Below are 14,871 nucleotides of genomic sequence, written 5' to 3'. Positions count from 1 at the left end.
TGAATAACTCCAGTTGCTAAATTGGTAACATGGTTGTTAAGTGAATCTGGCTTCCCCATTGACTTTGTTTGTCAGAAGAACACAAAAGATGATCACTGCAACCGTCATAAATATGAACCCGTTGTCAAGCATCTAAATGTGAATCATGTGGCTCTGGAGATGATAAAATGGTCATAAGTGTGAAAAACAACCATAAGTCACTTTTTTCAGTGCCATTATAACTGTGAACAGTCACTAAGTGAATTGTTGTAAATTAAGGACTACCTGTAAATGGACAATTATGAGTAGCTAATGTTTCCCGTTTTTAGGTGGCACATCTTTAATGGGAGAAGCCAGAAAGCTCCTCTTCCCCTCCTGGTGCCAAGACAAGAGGCCTTTCCCCAGAGAAATGAGGTTGTCTCTTCCACTGATCCGGAAATCGATCCCTCTTTGATCCATGTGACATTGGATCCCAGAATCACTCTTGGATGCTCAAAATGTCATCCAGGGTGAAACCCTGGCGGCTGTTTTTTACTTCTCAATTTTCTCATGGCACTTTTCAGAAGCCCAGGGATATCACCGTAATCCCAGATTGTCCACTTCCTCTTCTGATCCAAGGAGGTTGTTAATCCCCATGTCTTTACAAGCACCCAGTCTGCAGGCTGCACAGTCCAAGAATCAGATGGTGGGTATTTCGTCACTCTGGAAGTGATCTGTCCAAGATGCCAGGCCTTCCACTTTTAGTGCCACATATGTGGTCAGAAGCACTTGAAACGGTCCCTTCCACTTCTGATCCAAGGACATTGTTAATCCCCATGTCTTTACAAGCACCCAGTCTGCAGGCTGAAACGGATGTACTGGATGATCTAGTCCAGGGTATTGATTTTCCTGCAGATAACGGGAAAGAAAATTCATAACCCCAGCGAGTTGTCTTACATATTGGTACAAGGTCAGTTCGCCCACCAGTGGGATGGACCTCTCCTCTGCCTCTGCCTTCCGAGTGATCTTTAACTGTTCACACAAACCTTAGCTGTGAAATATGGGTCACAATCAAAGGATATACTATTTGGCAGCCCAAACCCAGGAATGATTTCTTCCAGTAGGACGTTTACTATTTCATGCTCTCTATTAGTCCTGCAAGCAAAAGCCTCAGGCCATCCTGTGAAGGTACATTCTAGTCCCGCAACATACTCAAAAGCTTGCTTTCTAGGTAATTCAGTGAAGTCTATTTCCCAAATTGTCCCTGGGTAGTTGCCTTTAAGTTGGACTCCTAAGGGGTGGGCGCCTGGCTACTTTTGGATTATTTCTGGCATAGATCAGACAAACTGCTACAGCTTGGGAGGCTGCGGAATAGAGACCCTTGTCTACTACACAGCATGTCACTAAGTCTACCAGTGCCTTTGACCCCCCCATTGTGTGCTGGCATGTATTTGTTATAAATGAATCCTCTGAGGTATATTTGGTAGAATAGGTCTGCCCTCTACCTTCCACCACCCATCCTTCCTCTCCCTGCCTCCAACTGATGTGGCCCATGTCCTACCCTTGGGAGTCCAAGAGAGTGGAGAAGTGGGTAGGGAGAAATAGGAATGAGGTAGGCTGTTCATTCTAAGTGTGGTAGGGAGGCTTCCTTAGCAGCTCCATCTGCAGCCCAATTTCCTTTTGTGTAAAGGGGAATCTTAGAATGTCCCTTGACATGTAAGACTGCTACTTGTTTTGTTTGCCAAGCAGCCTCCAATAATTTTAAAATTTGTGGGCTATATTTAACGGTTGATTCTCTTGCATTTAATAATCCTCTTTCCTTCCATAAGGCTCCATGGGCACGCAAGGCTCCAAAGGTATATTTGCTATTAATGTTTGTCCCACAGCCAGCTGTAAGGCTCTAGTTAGAGTGACCAGTTCAGCTAGCTGGGCAGAAATGTTTACTGGTGATGGGTTGACTTCTACAACTTCCCATGCTGTCACCACTGCATATCCTGCCTTTCTCTGGCCTTCTACCATAAAGCTACCAGCATTCACAGTCAGCACTTGGGATCGACTGATCACAAAGATCGGGTCTACTGGCACAGACTGAATCCACTACCTGTACACAATCGTGATGCAATTCACCTGGGGCAAGAGTGTAGCTGGAATGAGTAGCTCTAATTGGATACCTCTAATTGTATGGCTGGGGAGTCAAGCAAGAGGGTCTGATATTTGGCTTGGTGGCCCCCCAATCATCCAAAATGCTCCCTTTACTTCCATAATCTCTTGAACCCCCTTTGGGACTTTTACTATGGGATAAAGTGATAGTGTTAACTGTTGAGCTTCTTCAACTAGCAGGGCTGTTGCTGCCGCTGTTCCCAAGCCATCCCAATGCCAGAGCCTAATTTCTGGGTGAGAACTTCCATTGCAATGCCTTCCCATTCCTGTACAAATAGAGTAAAAGGCGTAGTGGGGTCTGGAAGCCCCCAGTGCTGGTGCTCCCAAAAAGCTCCCTCTCTATTTGTGTGAATGTTTGTTGGCGTTATCTAATCCATTCACATATTTTCCCATCCCCCCTTGAACAGCCTCATAAAGGGGCTTGATGATAAATCAAAAATTAAGAATCTGAAATTCTACAAAAACCCAAGACTCCCAATTGTTTTCTGTTAAAAGGGGGCTTTAATGGATTGCCTCCCTCCTTAGGCTAAAAGTCTCCAGCTGTGCTGCAGAGATGCCATATCCTAAGTTTTGAACCTCCTGCTGTGCAATTTGGGCTTTTGTTGTTACAGGCACATTATAGCCTTTCCAGAAGCCCCAACAAAAAGTATCTCATAGGTAGTCCAAGGAGCAATAGGTCTGTTAAGGACAGATCTACCGGCTTCTGTATCTATTAACACCTTATGTTTAGATCCCCCAATTTGGACTTCCACCAGGGGTTGGGGTGTTGGGGGAGCAATGGCTTCCTTCCCCTGGCCTCTTCATCTTCTTTTTCTGCTTGCAATGGCTCTAGCCATCAGGCACCCACTCTTCCAATATCCTCCTTTCCTGCATATAACACACTGGTTGGGGCCCAAGGGGACCTTTCCTCTTCCATGCCCTGAACTCCCCTCCTCTTCCGGATTGTGTCCCCTTCCTCACAGCTTTTTCTGCCTAAGGGCATCTGCTAGGAAGATAGCATTTCGGGGAGCCTTCTGGATTTCTTTCTTATTTTCTTCTTACCCTCTGGAGGTAAAAAAAAACTTTATAAGCTATCTCAACCAATTCTCAAATGCCTTTCCCTGGACCTCCTTCTAATTTCTGTAACTTTCTTCTAATATCTTCTGCTGACTGCCCTATAGAAATCATGTTTATCATTTTCTGATTTTCTGAGGCTTCAGGATCTAAATCAGTGTATTGCCTGAAAGCCCAGTATATTCTTTCAAGAAAAGTCCTCAGGACTCTCATCTTTCTTTCTGCCTTATTTCAGATACTTTTGCAAGATTCTTACTTTAGGGAACTCCATTTTGGATTCCATAGAAGACTAAAGATTGAGAATTCTGTAGCCTCATATTGTCCCCATCATCATCCAGATCCCATTCCGGCTCCCTGAGGTGGAATTCCCAGCCGGTTGTCACTCTCATGCTCTTTTTTTTAAAAAAAACTGCCACTCCATTGTCCCCCGTTACCAGTCTCTGTTCCTCTGGTGTTAGAAGGACATTCATCTGTGTCTGAATGTCTGCCCAAGTGGGGTTATGTGTCCTTATAACAGGTAAGAATAGTAAGCACATTTTCTCTGGGTCTTCCCTATAAGTGGGATTTTGTTGCTTCTATTATAAAGGTCTGAAATAGAAAATGATGTGTAAACTAGGATGGAATCTATTTCCTCCTCGTACCACTATATTTTCTCTAAGTGGAGCCTGCATCTCAGGTTTCAGTTTTGAATGAGATTGGATATCACAAGAGTCACTCATTTTTTATTATGTTGTTCCTCAGCCTCCCCGCTTCTCTGAGATCTCCTTGTCTGGGGCCTCCCATTCCATGAGTAAGTAGGGGGTGGCAGACCAGATCTCAGTCCTCCAGTCCACCCTTCTCCTTTCTTGCCATAATATCCTTCTCCGTCTCTTCCATTTGAGTCAACAGAAGCTTCTCCTGTCCTTCTAACCAGAGTTGTAGCTCTCTGAATTCAGCCACTACATCTTTTTTCACTTCTTTGATGAGGTCCTAGAACAAGAAGGACAAAAGACATAATTTTATTTTATTTTTATTGTTTTACTTAATTATTTTTACTTTTATTTTAATTGTTATAATAATTAAACAGATTCCTTGAAGAATCCAGAAGTGAGGTGGGAGAATATCCGAAGAAGACAAAAAACCCATTTGATATTAAAAAGTGGAGGGGGGAAAGGGTTTTTTTTTAAAGGCTCTAGTTTAATGATCTCTCATGAAAATTTTCTTGGCAATCAGGGATTCCAAAAAAAGAGATAGAAAAATGTTTGTGTCACAATTTTTTCAATAGGAGGAAATATGGTTTGCCTTAATTTATTAAACAAAACAAACCCATTGTATAAAACACGGCTCATGGGATAGGGGCACTTAACCCAACTGTGACTCATTCAGCCGATGGTGACATCTCAGTCCCCAGGTTAAGACCAAGTTCTGTGCCCTAACACCATCTTTAACTTGAATTTCATTTAAGTCAGAATTTGTACTAAAACACAGGCTGCCTATTATCAAAGATGGCAGACGGTGTTTTCCTTCCTATTAGCTCAGAAGCTCTTCACCCTTGGATCAATACTTACAAGCATCTCCTTCACTGTTTGCTCTGTGTCTCCTTTGTATGTAGCTATTTTTTCTTTCTCCTCCTTCTGAGCCTTCAGGCAATCCTCCAGCTTGATCTGAAAAATACAAGTTTTGAGTTTCTTTTCCGTAAAGGATTACATCGGAGGGAAGACCCAGTTAGAAGATATATGCAATCATCATAAATACATGGCAGTTGGCAAGCATCCAAATTTTGATCATGTGACCACAGAATGCTGCAATGATCACAAGGGTGAAAAGCATTATGTCACTTTTTTCATTGTCATCGTAACTTTGAACAGTCGCTAAACGAATGGTTTTAAGTCGAGGACTACCTGTAATGGCATTAAAGTGAGCTGCCTGAGTCTCCTGGTTGCAGTCATCCAGAAGCATCACTGAGAAATGAACGTTTGGCCTGATCCAGCAGGAGTGTTTTTCGGGGTCTGCACTCAAGACTTTGGAGGAATGACAATTTCGTTCTAGAGCAAATGTGGAAAGGGAGCTGGCAAAGGGAGCCTATTTCCCCCTACAGGCAATTTCCCTTGCTAAGCAAGACAGTTAAGTGATGTTCTTGCTGCAGTTGTTTTTTTAAAAAATAATATTTATTAAATTTTCAAACATTAAAATATACAGTATAAAAAAATAGAAAAGAACAAAAAATAAAAAACTATAACAAACAACAAAAACAACATACAAAAAGAAACATATCAAAACCTAAGCACTAGTAACAGATTTTCTATATCGGCATCTCTATCCTCATTAACTTCCATACACAAATTCTACTTCTATCTGTCTTAATTTACATCCTTATCTAAGTTACAATATCTTCTATTCACAATTTGGTTTCGTAACAAAATATCGCTTACATTATAGATTTCCTCTCCAGCCAGGAATACCATTTATTCCAAATTAAATAGTATTTGGTGTCTTCCCTTTTCTTAATTTCCATAGATAATCTGTCCATTTCTGCGCACTCATAATTTTTTAAAATTATAAATTGGTCTGGGGAGATATCCGGTTGTTTCCAATTTTGTGCTATGGCAAGTCTACATGCAGTTAGTATGTGTAATGTGATATATTGTAATTTTTTTTCCATTTTCCCTTCTTAAATACCAAGGAGGAATAGTTCTGTTTTTTTTTCTATCCTCCACTCAGTTATCTCTTCCAGCCATTTTTTTTATCTTCCACCAAAATTTCCTAATCTTAGGGCAGGTCCACCACATGTGGTAGAAGGTCCCTCGGCTATGGCCGCACCTCCAACAATCCGGGGACCTGTTTTGAGAACATCCTTGCCAATCTCGCTTGTGGCAGGTGCCATCGGTAAAACATCTTATAAAGATTCTCCTTGTAAGCAGCTGACATTGTTAGTTTATAGTTTCTCTCCCATAATTTATCCCATTGATCCAAATGAATGTTATAGCCAAAATTTCTTGCCCAGCTAATCATTGTTTCCTTCACGGTTTCTTCTTCCATTTTAAATTTTAACAGAAAATTATACATTTTTGTGATCATTTTTTCTCCTGGTCCTAATAATATCTTATCCAATTCCAATTGTTCTCTGTGTATACCATATTGTTCCCTGTCTTTTTTATATTTTGTCCTAATTTGCAAATATGGCCACCAGTCAATTTTTATTCCTTATTTTTTTAAAATCCTGTTCTGTTTTTAAATTTCCAAGGTCTTGCTGCAGTTGTTAAGTGAATCACTGCAGTTGTTCACTTTTAGTAACACAGTTGTGAAGTGATTCTGGCTTTTGCTGAAGTACGTCATTAAAAGTCCCTTGAGCCGCCTCTCCAGTCTGGTTTTAATTCGCATCTGCGCCAGGCTAAACCCAGTTTGTGGACAACAGAAAAAGTAAATTGGTCCAAGGATTGCCAGGAAGACCAAGGATCTGGATGCCCCTCCGCAGCGATTCCTCCTGGCTGACTCCTACCTGGTATTCCTGGAAAGCCTCCTCCATAGGGATCACCGAGTGGCCCTCGTGCTCTTTGGATCGGTCGCAGACCATGCAGATGAGGGTCTCGTGGTCCTTACAGAATAGCTCGAGGGGCTCCCGGTGCTTCAGGCAGAGGCTCCCTTCTTCCTCGCCCGGATGGCTGCTGCATAGCTTGGCCCCTTCCAGCACCCGCGCCAGCTGCCTGTTGGGGAGGAGGCTGCGGGGCGCGAAGGTCTGCCTGCATTGGGGGCAGGAAGCCTCCGATTCCGACGTCCCCCAACTGCGGGTCAGGCAGCCCCGGCAGAAGTTGTGGCCGCACTCCGGGATGAGCACGGGGTCCTGGAAAAAGTCCAGGCAGATGGAGCAGGTGGCTTCTTCCAGGAAACCCTGCAAGGGCGCTTCGGCCGCCATCGCCGCCTCCTCCGCCGGGACAAAGAAAGAGAAAGTTAAATTTCGTTTCTTTTCCTCCAAATCAGGTGACCGCCTTTGGGCTCTGCCCAGACGGGAAACCGAAATGAATTGTTGTTCCTCTTGCGGTCAGCCTCGCTGGCTTCTTAAAGGGGAAAAAAGTGTTTTAAAAACAACAAACTGGAGAGAAGCAAACATTCACAGGATGGACCCCCGATCAATTATTATTGGCCCAATCAGCTCGTCAAAGAGGGGGGGGGGAGTTTTCAAAATAATCTTAATCTTCTTCTTCTTCCTTCTTTCCTTCCTCCTCCCCCCCTCCTCTTCCTTCTCCTTCATATCCCTCATCGGATGTTGGCGATCATGTTGGCGATCCTATTTTTATCAACAGCCGCATGAAAAAGTACTGCTTTTTAAAATCTGGGGAGAAGCAAATATTCTTGGGACGGACCCCCCAGTCAATTACTGATCCAATAATCCTGCTAGAGGGAAAGATATTGAAAAATCCTGGGGAGGAAGAAACATTCATGGGGCTGATTCACCATCAATTATTATTCAGCCAGCCACTTGTTAAAGGGGAAAATGCTTTTTTAAAAAATGGGAAGAACGACACATTTATGGGACAGAAATGGAATGGAGTAAATTTGGCATGGCAGAAACTGGGAGAAACCCTTGATAAAACCCCAAAGCCAATGCTGCAATCGATAGGATGTCTCACAGATAAAGGAGAATGTAGAAATTATAATCTGTTCCCTAACTTCTAATATGAATATCTGGCAAAGGAAGACCTTCCTGGACTGTCCCTTTCCCAGCCAGCCAATCAGGAAATGGATCAGGAAAAGTTCCAAAATTGGGCAAAGACTACCTTGTGGATTATGCAATATATAGAATGTGGAATGGGATCATTTGCTGGATGGAAATCTTCAAGTTTGACCAATGAGCTCCCTTAAGGCAAAAGATGGATAGAAAGAGCCATTAGGAGTCTCAGGCCAACCTAAGAGGGGGAGGGAATCTGGTGGGTGGAGAACATCTTATAGGCCATTTATTCAAGGGATTTTGGGGGAGGCTTCCTTAGTCACAATGGGCTCCCCAAGGGGACATGGACACTCCCAAGCCCCTTCCTTTATCTTGCCATTTCAGAGGTGGCACCTCATTTATGGAATGTCCTCCCCAGAGACCCTCAGTTGGTACCCACAGTGGCCTCATTTTGGCACCAGGTGAAAACCCTTCTGTGTTGGGAGGGAGGGAGGGAGGGGAAGGAAGGGAGGGAGGAAGGAAGGAAGGAAGGAAGGAAGGAAGGAAGGAAGGAAGGAAGGAAGGAAGGAAGGAAGGAAGGAAGGAAGGAATCACTAATATGACTGAGGCTACTATGATGCTACTAAACAGATTTAGGGCCTGGAAACTATAGATACCAAATTTCCATAATATTCACATCTAAATCCCTTTTTAATATCCCATATTTATGTTGCAGGAAAACCTTCAACCTAGGAAGTTTAAAATTGTATCATCTAGTGTGTTAAAGGGAAGTACTGTATAGCAAAATCCTATCTAATTTTTTAAAGTCTGTATTCTAACTAGTAAAATCACTGAAAACATTTCTCTATATCTTGCTGTAGCATCCTTTTCTTTACACTAATGGACACTCTTAGGTAACAATTCTGTTCCTAACTAATTGTTGTCCCCAATTGGGGTCTGAACCTGGTGCTGAGGCCAATGAAGGATGCCAGACACGAGGTGCAGGTTTTGATTGCTTTTTATTGGGGTACCCCAAGGAAAAGGGCTCCTGGCCAAAATGCCAAGAGAGCCAACAACAAAGGATGAAGAAAGCTTTATACATTTTCACTAAAGAAGAAGGCGGGACAAGGCGGGATAGTAAGAAATATCATCTAATAAACATTGTAGTAATAATTTTACAGTTTGTTCTATTGGTCTCTAGCTGTCCCTATTCCTAAGCCTTGGCTAATGAATGCCCCAGGAGTTATCTAATGCCCCTTTGATTTGCTGCAGGCCATCTCTATTCCTAACTTTTAGCTGAGGTCTGTAATTTGCCTAACTCTAGTTACTTTTATCAGCTTTCTAACTACCCAGAATTGTTACAAGCTTTACACATGCATATTTCCTGTGAATCAGCAGTCTTTGTTCTTGCCAGACAGACTCCACAATTACAGGCTTCCTGACTTACTTTCAAGTGGGTGCAAGACCTGGCTTCATTTTAGCAGACAGCCCATCATTTGCCCCCCCTCCCCCTTTGAATCTGAAAACTATTTAATTTTCCAAGATTCACCCAACATCATTATTCGGTTCTTAACCAGTTGGAATCAGGCAACCATACTGTCAATCAGTGCCAACAGCCTTTCCATTCGTCCATGGGGGGTGGGGGGAGGAGTTGCAGCTATCTTTGTGATGTGTGTAGTTCAGCTGTGGAATTCCTCTGATTTGTCCAGAATCTGCACACAGCATTGTTGTCCAAGTAAGGGAGACAAACGTCCTTAGGATGCCATATATCTAGAGCCATCCTATTCTGAACTGAACTGTCATTCTCCGAATGGGTTCTTGATCTTCTGCTGCAGCAATAAAGAAACTCCCCAGTCTCATTAGCTAGGATTTCCTCCACTGCCTGTACACGATACATTTATTTATTTATTTATTTATTTATTTATTTATTTATTTATTTATTTATTTATTTATTTATTTATTTATTTATTGGTTTGATTTATATGCCGCCCTTCTCCGGAGACTCAGGGCGGCTTGCAATGCGTTAAGCAATGGCTTTCATACTTTTGTATATACCTGTTTAGTAGGGCTTTTGGCCCCCCTAAGCGGTGTTCTTTTTTATACAAAGTCAGTTTATTGCCCCCACAATCCGGGTCCTCATTTTACCTACCTCGGAAGAATGGAAGGCTGAGTCAACCTTGAGCCTCTTGAGATTTAAACTTGTGGTAATTGCAGGCAGCTAGCAGCTAAGTGCTATTTAACAGCAATTTAGTCCACTTCGCCACCAAGGCTCCTGTAGCTGGCATTATTGAGGGTCCAGAGCCCACTGAACAAAGTAAGAATTGGTAGTTCTTCAGGTACTTTCTGGATTGTTCAAGGTCCCTCTGGTTTCTAATCTTCCTTTCAGGTAAAGTGGGCATAATATAGGTGGGTGGGAGGAGCACAGTTCCATAACAAATCATATGGTCTCATCCTGACAGTAGTTAAGTCTACTTGGCTTAATATTTTAGCCTTCACATACACACACCCCAATCAGCTAGTGGTAATAATTGGCTAACTCTCCTAATTCTAGTGTGGGGAGCTACAAATACCTTTTGGGGAAATTTCCTAATTCAGAGAAGACCTATGGGAGATGGTAGTTCTCCTCTCACACAACGATGGTTCCAGAGGCTTTTCTTTCCAGAACAATAACTTAAGTCCCAGTTCTTCTACTGAGGAAGTCACAGGCTGCACAGTCCAAGAATCAGATGGTGGGTATTTCGTCACTCTGGAAGTGATCTGTCCAAGATGCCAGGCCTTCCACTTTTAGTGCCACATATGTGGTCAGAAGCACTTGAAACGGTCCCTTCCACTTCTGATCCAAGGACATTGTTAATCCCCATGTCTTTACAAGCACCCAGTCTGCAGGCTGAAATGGATGTACTGGATGATCTAGTCCAGGGTATTGATTTTCCTGCAGATAACGGGAAAGAAAATTCATAACCCCAGCGAGTTGTCTTACATATTGGTACAAGGTCAGTTCGCCCACCAGTGGGATGGACCTCTCCTCTGCCTTTAGGGAGGGATGTGGTCGCCCAAAAAGGGCCTCAAAAGAGGCTCACGCCCACTCTCTGTCGAGGTGCAATGTGCAGCCCTAACAACATGAGTGGCAAAGTTTGCGATGAGGACAGGTGAGCCTCCTGGCATAAGTGAGCTAGCTGTTGTTTTTTTAAAATCATTACCTTTTTCTGCTATAGGACTACTTGCCAGGTGGTAGACTGAGTAAAGCTTCCGAGTGATCTTTAACCGTTCACACAAACCTTAGCTGTGAAATATGGGTCACAATCAAAGGATGTACTATTTGGCAGCCCAAACCCAGGAATGATTTCTTCCAGTAGGACGTTTACTACTTCATGCTCTCTATTAGTCCTGCAAGCAAAAGCCTCAGGCCATCCTGTGAAGGTCCATGCTAGTCCCACAACATACTCAAAAGCTTGCTTTCTAGGTAATTCAGTGAAGTCTATTTCCCAAATTGTCCCTGGGTAGTTGCCTTTAAGTTGGACTCCTAAGGGGTGGGCGCCTGGCTACTTTTGGATTATTTCTGGCATAGATCAGACAAACTGCTACATCTTGGGAGGCTGTGGAATAGAGACCCTTTTCTACTACACAGCATGTCACTTAGTCTACCAGTCCCTTTGACCCCCCATTGTGTGCTGGCATGTATTTGTTATAAATGAATCCTCTTGAGGTGTATTTGGTAGAATAGGTCTGCCCTCTACCTTCCACCACCCATCCTTCCTCGCCCTGCCTCCAACTGATGTGGCCCATGTCCTACCCTTGGGAGTCCAAGAGAGTGGAGAAGTGGGTAGGGAGAAATAGGAGTTAGGTAGGCTGTTTATTCTAAGTGTGGTAGGGAGGCTTCCTTAGCAGCTCCATCTGCAGCCCAATTTCCTTTTGTGTAAAGGGGTATCTTAGAATGTCCCTTGACATGTAAGACTCCTACTTGTTTTGTTTGCCAAGCAGCCTCCAATAATTTTAAAATTTGTGGGCTATATTTAATGGTTGATTCTCTTGCATTTAATAATCCTCTTTCTTTCCATAAGGCTCCGTGGGCACGCAAGGCTCCAAAGGTATATTTGCTATTAATGTTTGTCCCACAGCCAGCTGTAAGGCTCTAGTTAGAGTGACCAGTTCAGCCAGTTGGGCAGAAATGTTTACTGGTAATGGGTTGACTTCTCCAACTTCCCATGCTGTCACCACTGCATATCCTGCCTTTCTCTGGCCTTCTACCATAAAGCTACTAGCATTCACAGTCAGCATTTGGGATCGACTGATCACAAGTCTACCCGTCTGCCAAGCACCCGCCGGTAGGTCTTTGGACCTACCCTGTCCTATAGGGACAGGGGGATAGAGAGGGACCGCTCGGACGGCCGAGAGGAACGGGCAGGTTCCTGGGGCTGGAGGCTTGCCCTCTGCACCGGTGGCGGTGGAATGGCGGCCATGGCGGCTGGCCTGAGACCGCAGCAACCGGGATACAAGAATGTGCAGGAGGAGAAGAGGAGAAGTGTTTGAGCAGGGGGCTAGACTAGAAGACCTCCAAGGCCCCTTCCAGTTCTATTCTGATTGATTGATTGATTGATTGATTGACCTTCAGTATTTGTGAGCCAGTTGGCTCAGGAGTTTTTGCAGCTGAAGTCTGCAAATTATAAAAAGGCCATCGGTTCCCCCCCCCCCCCCTCAATTGCTAAAGGGAAAGATTTTGAAAAATCCCGGGGAGAAAGAAACATCCATTGTACAGATTGCCAAACAATTATTTATTTTATTTTATTTTATTCGGCTTATATGCCGCCCTATCTCACAATGGACTCAGGGCGACTCACAACAATAAAACACAAGCCACAATATAAAATAAAAATTAAAATCTAAAAAATTTAAAATTAACCCTTAAAACCATTAAAACCCCATCGTCAGTCCAGGTCAAGGGAATTAAAAAGCCAAGTTTTTAATTCACGGCGGAAGGTGCGAAGGTCAGGCGCTAATCGGAGCTCCAAGGGAAGTTGATTCCAGAGGGTGGGCGCAACGACCGAGAAGGCTCTACCCCTGGGGGCCGCCAGCCGCCACTGTCTAGCCGACGGCACCCTGAGTAGGCCCTCTCTATGGGCGCGAACCGGGCGATGGGATATCATTGCTGGCTGTAAGTGGTCCGCCAAATATCCTGGTCCTAAGCCATGTTGGGCTTTATAGGTCATCACCAGCACCTTGAATCTCACCCGGAGGGCAACCGGTAGCCAATGCAAACCGCGTAGGAGGGGTGTAACATGGGAGTATCGGGATTCTCCCATCACAACCCGCGCGGCTGCATTCTGCACCAGCTGAAGCCTCCGGGTGGTCCTCAAGGGCAGCCCCATGTAGAGAGCATTGCAGTAGTCAATCCGTGAGGTGACCAGCACGAGTAACTGTGTGTAGGGCAATTATTATTGATCCAACCAGCTTGTTAAAGGGGAAAATGCTTTTTTTTTCAATAGGAAGAAGGAAACATTTATGGGACCGGAGGGAGTAAACCTGGACTGAAAGAGACAATAAGAAGCCCTTGATAAAAGCCCAAAACTAATGCTGCATTATTATTATTATTATTAATTCAACTTGTAAACCGCCCTTCTCCCCAAGGGGACTCAGGGCGGTGAACAGCCAAACTTAAAACACATATAGTACAAAAGTTTAAAAAAAAACTAAAAATAAATTAAATCATCGGCATTTCCAATTTAAAATCCCAGATCTGCAAAATCGAAAAGTTCCCAATTTAAAACCCAGAATCAATAAAATCGAACATTTAAAAACCCCATTAAAACCATTTTAAGCTAGGCCAGCTTGTTGATGTTGTTAATGTATATAGGCATTAAAAAGTGCTTTATGAGAGTGTTTCACACTTATGACCATTGCAGCATCCTCATGATTACTTGATCAAAATTCAGTCGCTTGGCTATTGGCTCATATTTATGACGGTTGCAGGGTCCCCGAGTCATGTGATAGATTCCCCTTGCCTTCTTTTCCAACCATCCAGGCGCCTTCCCCTGGTACAGTCCATTCCTTGTGGCTGCCACTCCACTCAGCTCCCTCACATGGTTGGGTGGGGGTCAGATGGCTATTCAGCCAGTTCTCCCTCTCTCTCCTCTCTCCCCCGCCCCCTCCTGCTTGCTGGTCTCTCCTGCCACTGCCTCTGCTCCTCCCGTGATTCCCCTGCCTGCCTCCCTTTCTCTCCATCTCCTTCCTCCTCCTCCTTTCTCAACCTTTCCTCACACACTTTTCCCTCCTTTTCCCCCCCCCCACTCCTTTCTCTCCCTTTCCTCAACCCGTCCTCATGTGTCGCTTCCCCCCCCTCACTTGGTGGGGTGGAGTCCAGGTGAGCCAGGAGGCCCCACTTCCCTTCTCTCCCTTCTCCCTCAGGTTTGCCCCCAAAGAGACCCACCTGTCCCTCTCGCCCTCTCTCTCTATCCACTGCTCCCCTCCTTTTTCCTGCCAAAACCTCCTCCTTTTCATTCCCTTCTTCCCCCGTGAGAGTTAAAATGGGGCAAAGCTCACTTAACAGCTGTCTCACTTGGGAGCAGAAATTTGGGGCTCAATTGTAAGTCCAGGACTACCTGTATTAGGTATGTTCATTAGGATTCCTCATTTGCTCCGTTGCCAACAGCAGCTTGTCAATCTTCAGTTCTTTAGATGCTTTGAGGGGTTCCAGAGATCTGCTGTCAGCATTCAAAGTCACCATAACAGAGTTAAGTTTCACTCCCCTTATTTATTTTTATCTCGCCTTTATTATTTTTACAAATAACTCAAGGTGGCAAACATATCCAACACATCTTCCTCCTCCTATACCTGTGAGGCTATAAAGCTTATATCGAGTGTAATACCTGCTGAAGCCCTGCTAGGGTTCCTTGGATTATGACAATTATGTCTTAAAAGGAAACTGGAGGAAAAAAGGGGGAAGGAAAGAAAAAAAAGAAGGGAATGATTATAGAATATATGGAGTTATGGACACCTACACAATCATTGATTGCAACTAACATGAAAAAAACAAGCATGATCCATAAATGGGATGAAGAGCTGTGACAGACATATTAAAT

General features: G+C 44.0%; 1 protein-coding gene across 1 annotated transcript; it reads right to left on the bottom strand.

Moving 5' to 3' along the window:
* Positions 1–3,873: 3,873 nt before the first annotated feature.
* On the bottom strand, positions 3,874–7,092 carry LOC139309318 (E3 ubiquitin-protein ligase TRIM17-like). The gene is made up of 3 exons (XM_070933373.1): positions 6,650–7,092; positions 4,719–4,814; positions 3,874–4,140 (listed from the first exon to the last, which is right to left on the bottom strand). Exons 1-3 carry the CDS (start codon positions 7,061–7,063, stop codon positions 3,988–3,990), a joined length of 663 nt encoding a protein of 220 aa, XP_070789474.1. The 5' UTR covers positions 7,064–7,092; the 3' UTR covers positions 3,874–3,987.
* Between the last annotated feature and the right edge of the window lie 7,779 nt (positions 7,093–14,871).

The sequence above is a fragment of the Pituophis catenifer genome, unplaced genomic scaffold (assembly GCF_029215685.1).
Source record: "Pituophis catenifer annectens isolate HBS135680 unplaced genomic scaffold, rPitCat1.0.hap2 SCAF_2, whole genome shotgun sequence".
Lineage (NCBI taxonomy): Eukaryota > Metazoa > Chordata > Lepidosauria > Squamata > Colubridae > Pituophis > Pituophis catenifer.
Note: the sequence above shows the minus strand (reverse complement) of the source record. Positions and strands in the feature narration are given on the sequence as shown.

Bases quoted from the DNA above. Each gene is read 5' to 3' on its own strand.
- LOC139309318 (XM_070933373.1), bottom strand. From the start codon at position 7,063: ATGGCGGCCGAAGCGCCCTTGCAGGGTTTCCTGGAAGAAGCCACCTGC. The intron at 4,815-6,649 runs GTAGGAGTCAGC...TGTATTTTTCAG, and splicing joins AGGCTTTCCAGGAATACCAG to ATCAAGCTGGAGGATTGCCT. The intron at 4,141-4,718 runs GTAAGTATTGAT...TTCTTGTTCTAG, and splicing joins AAACAGTGAAGGAGATGCTT to GACCTCATCAAAGAAGTGAA.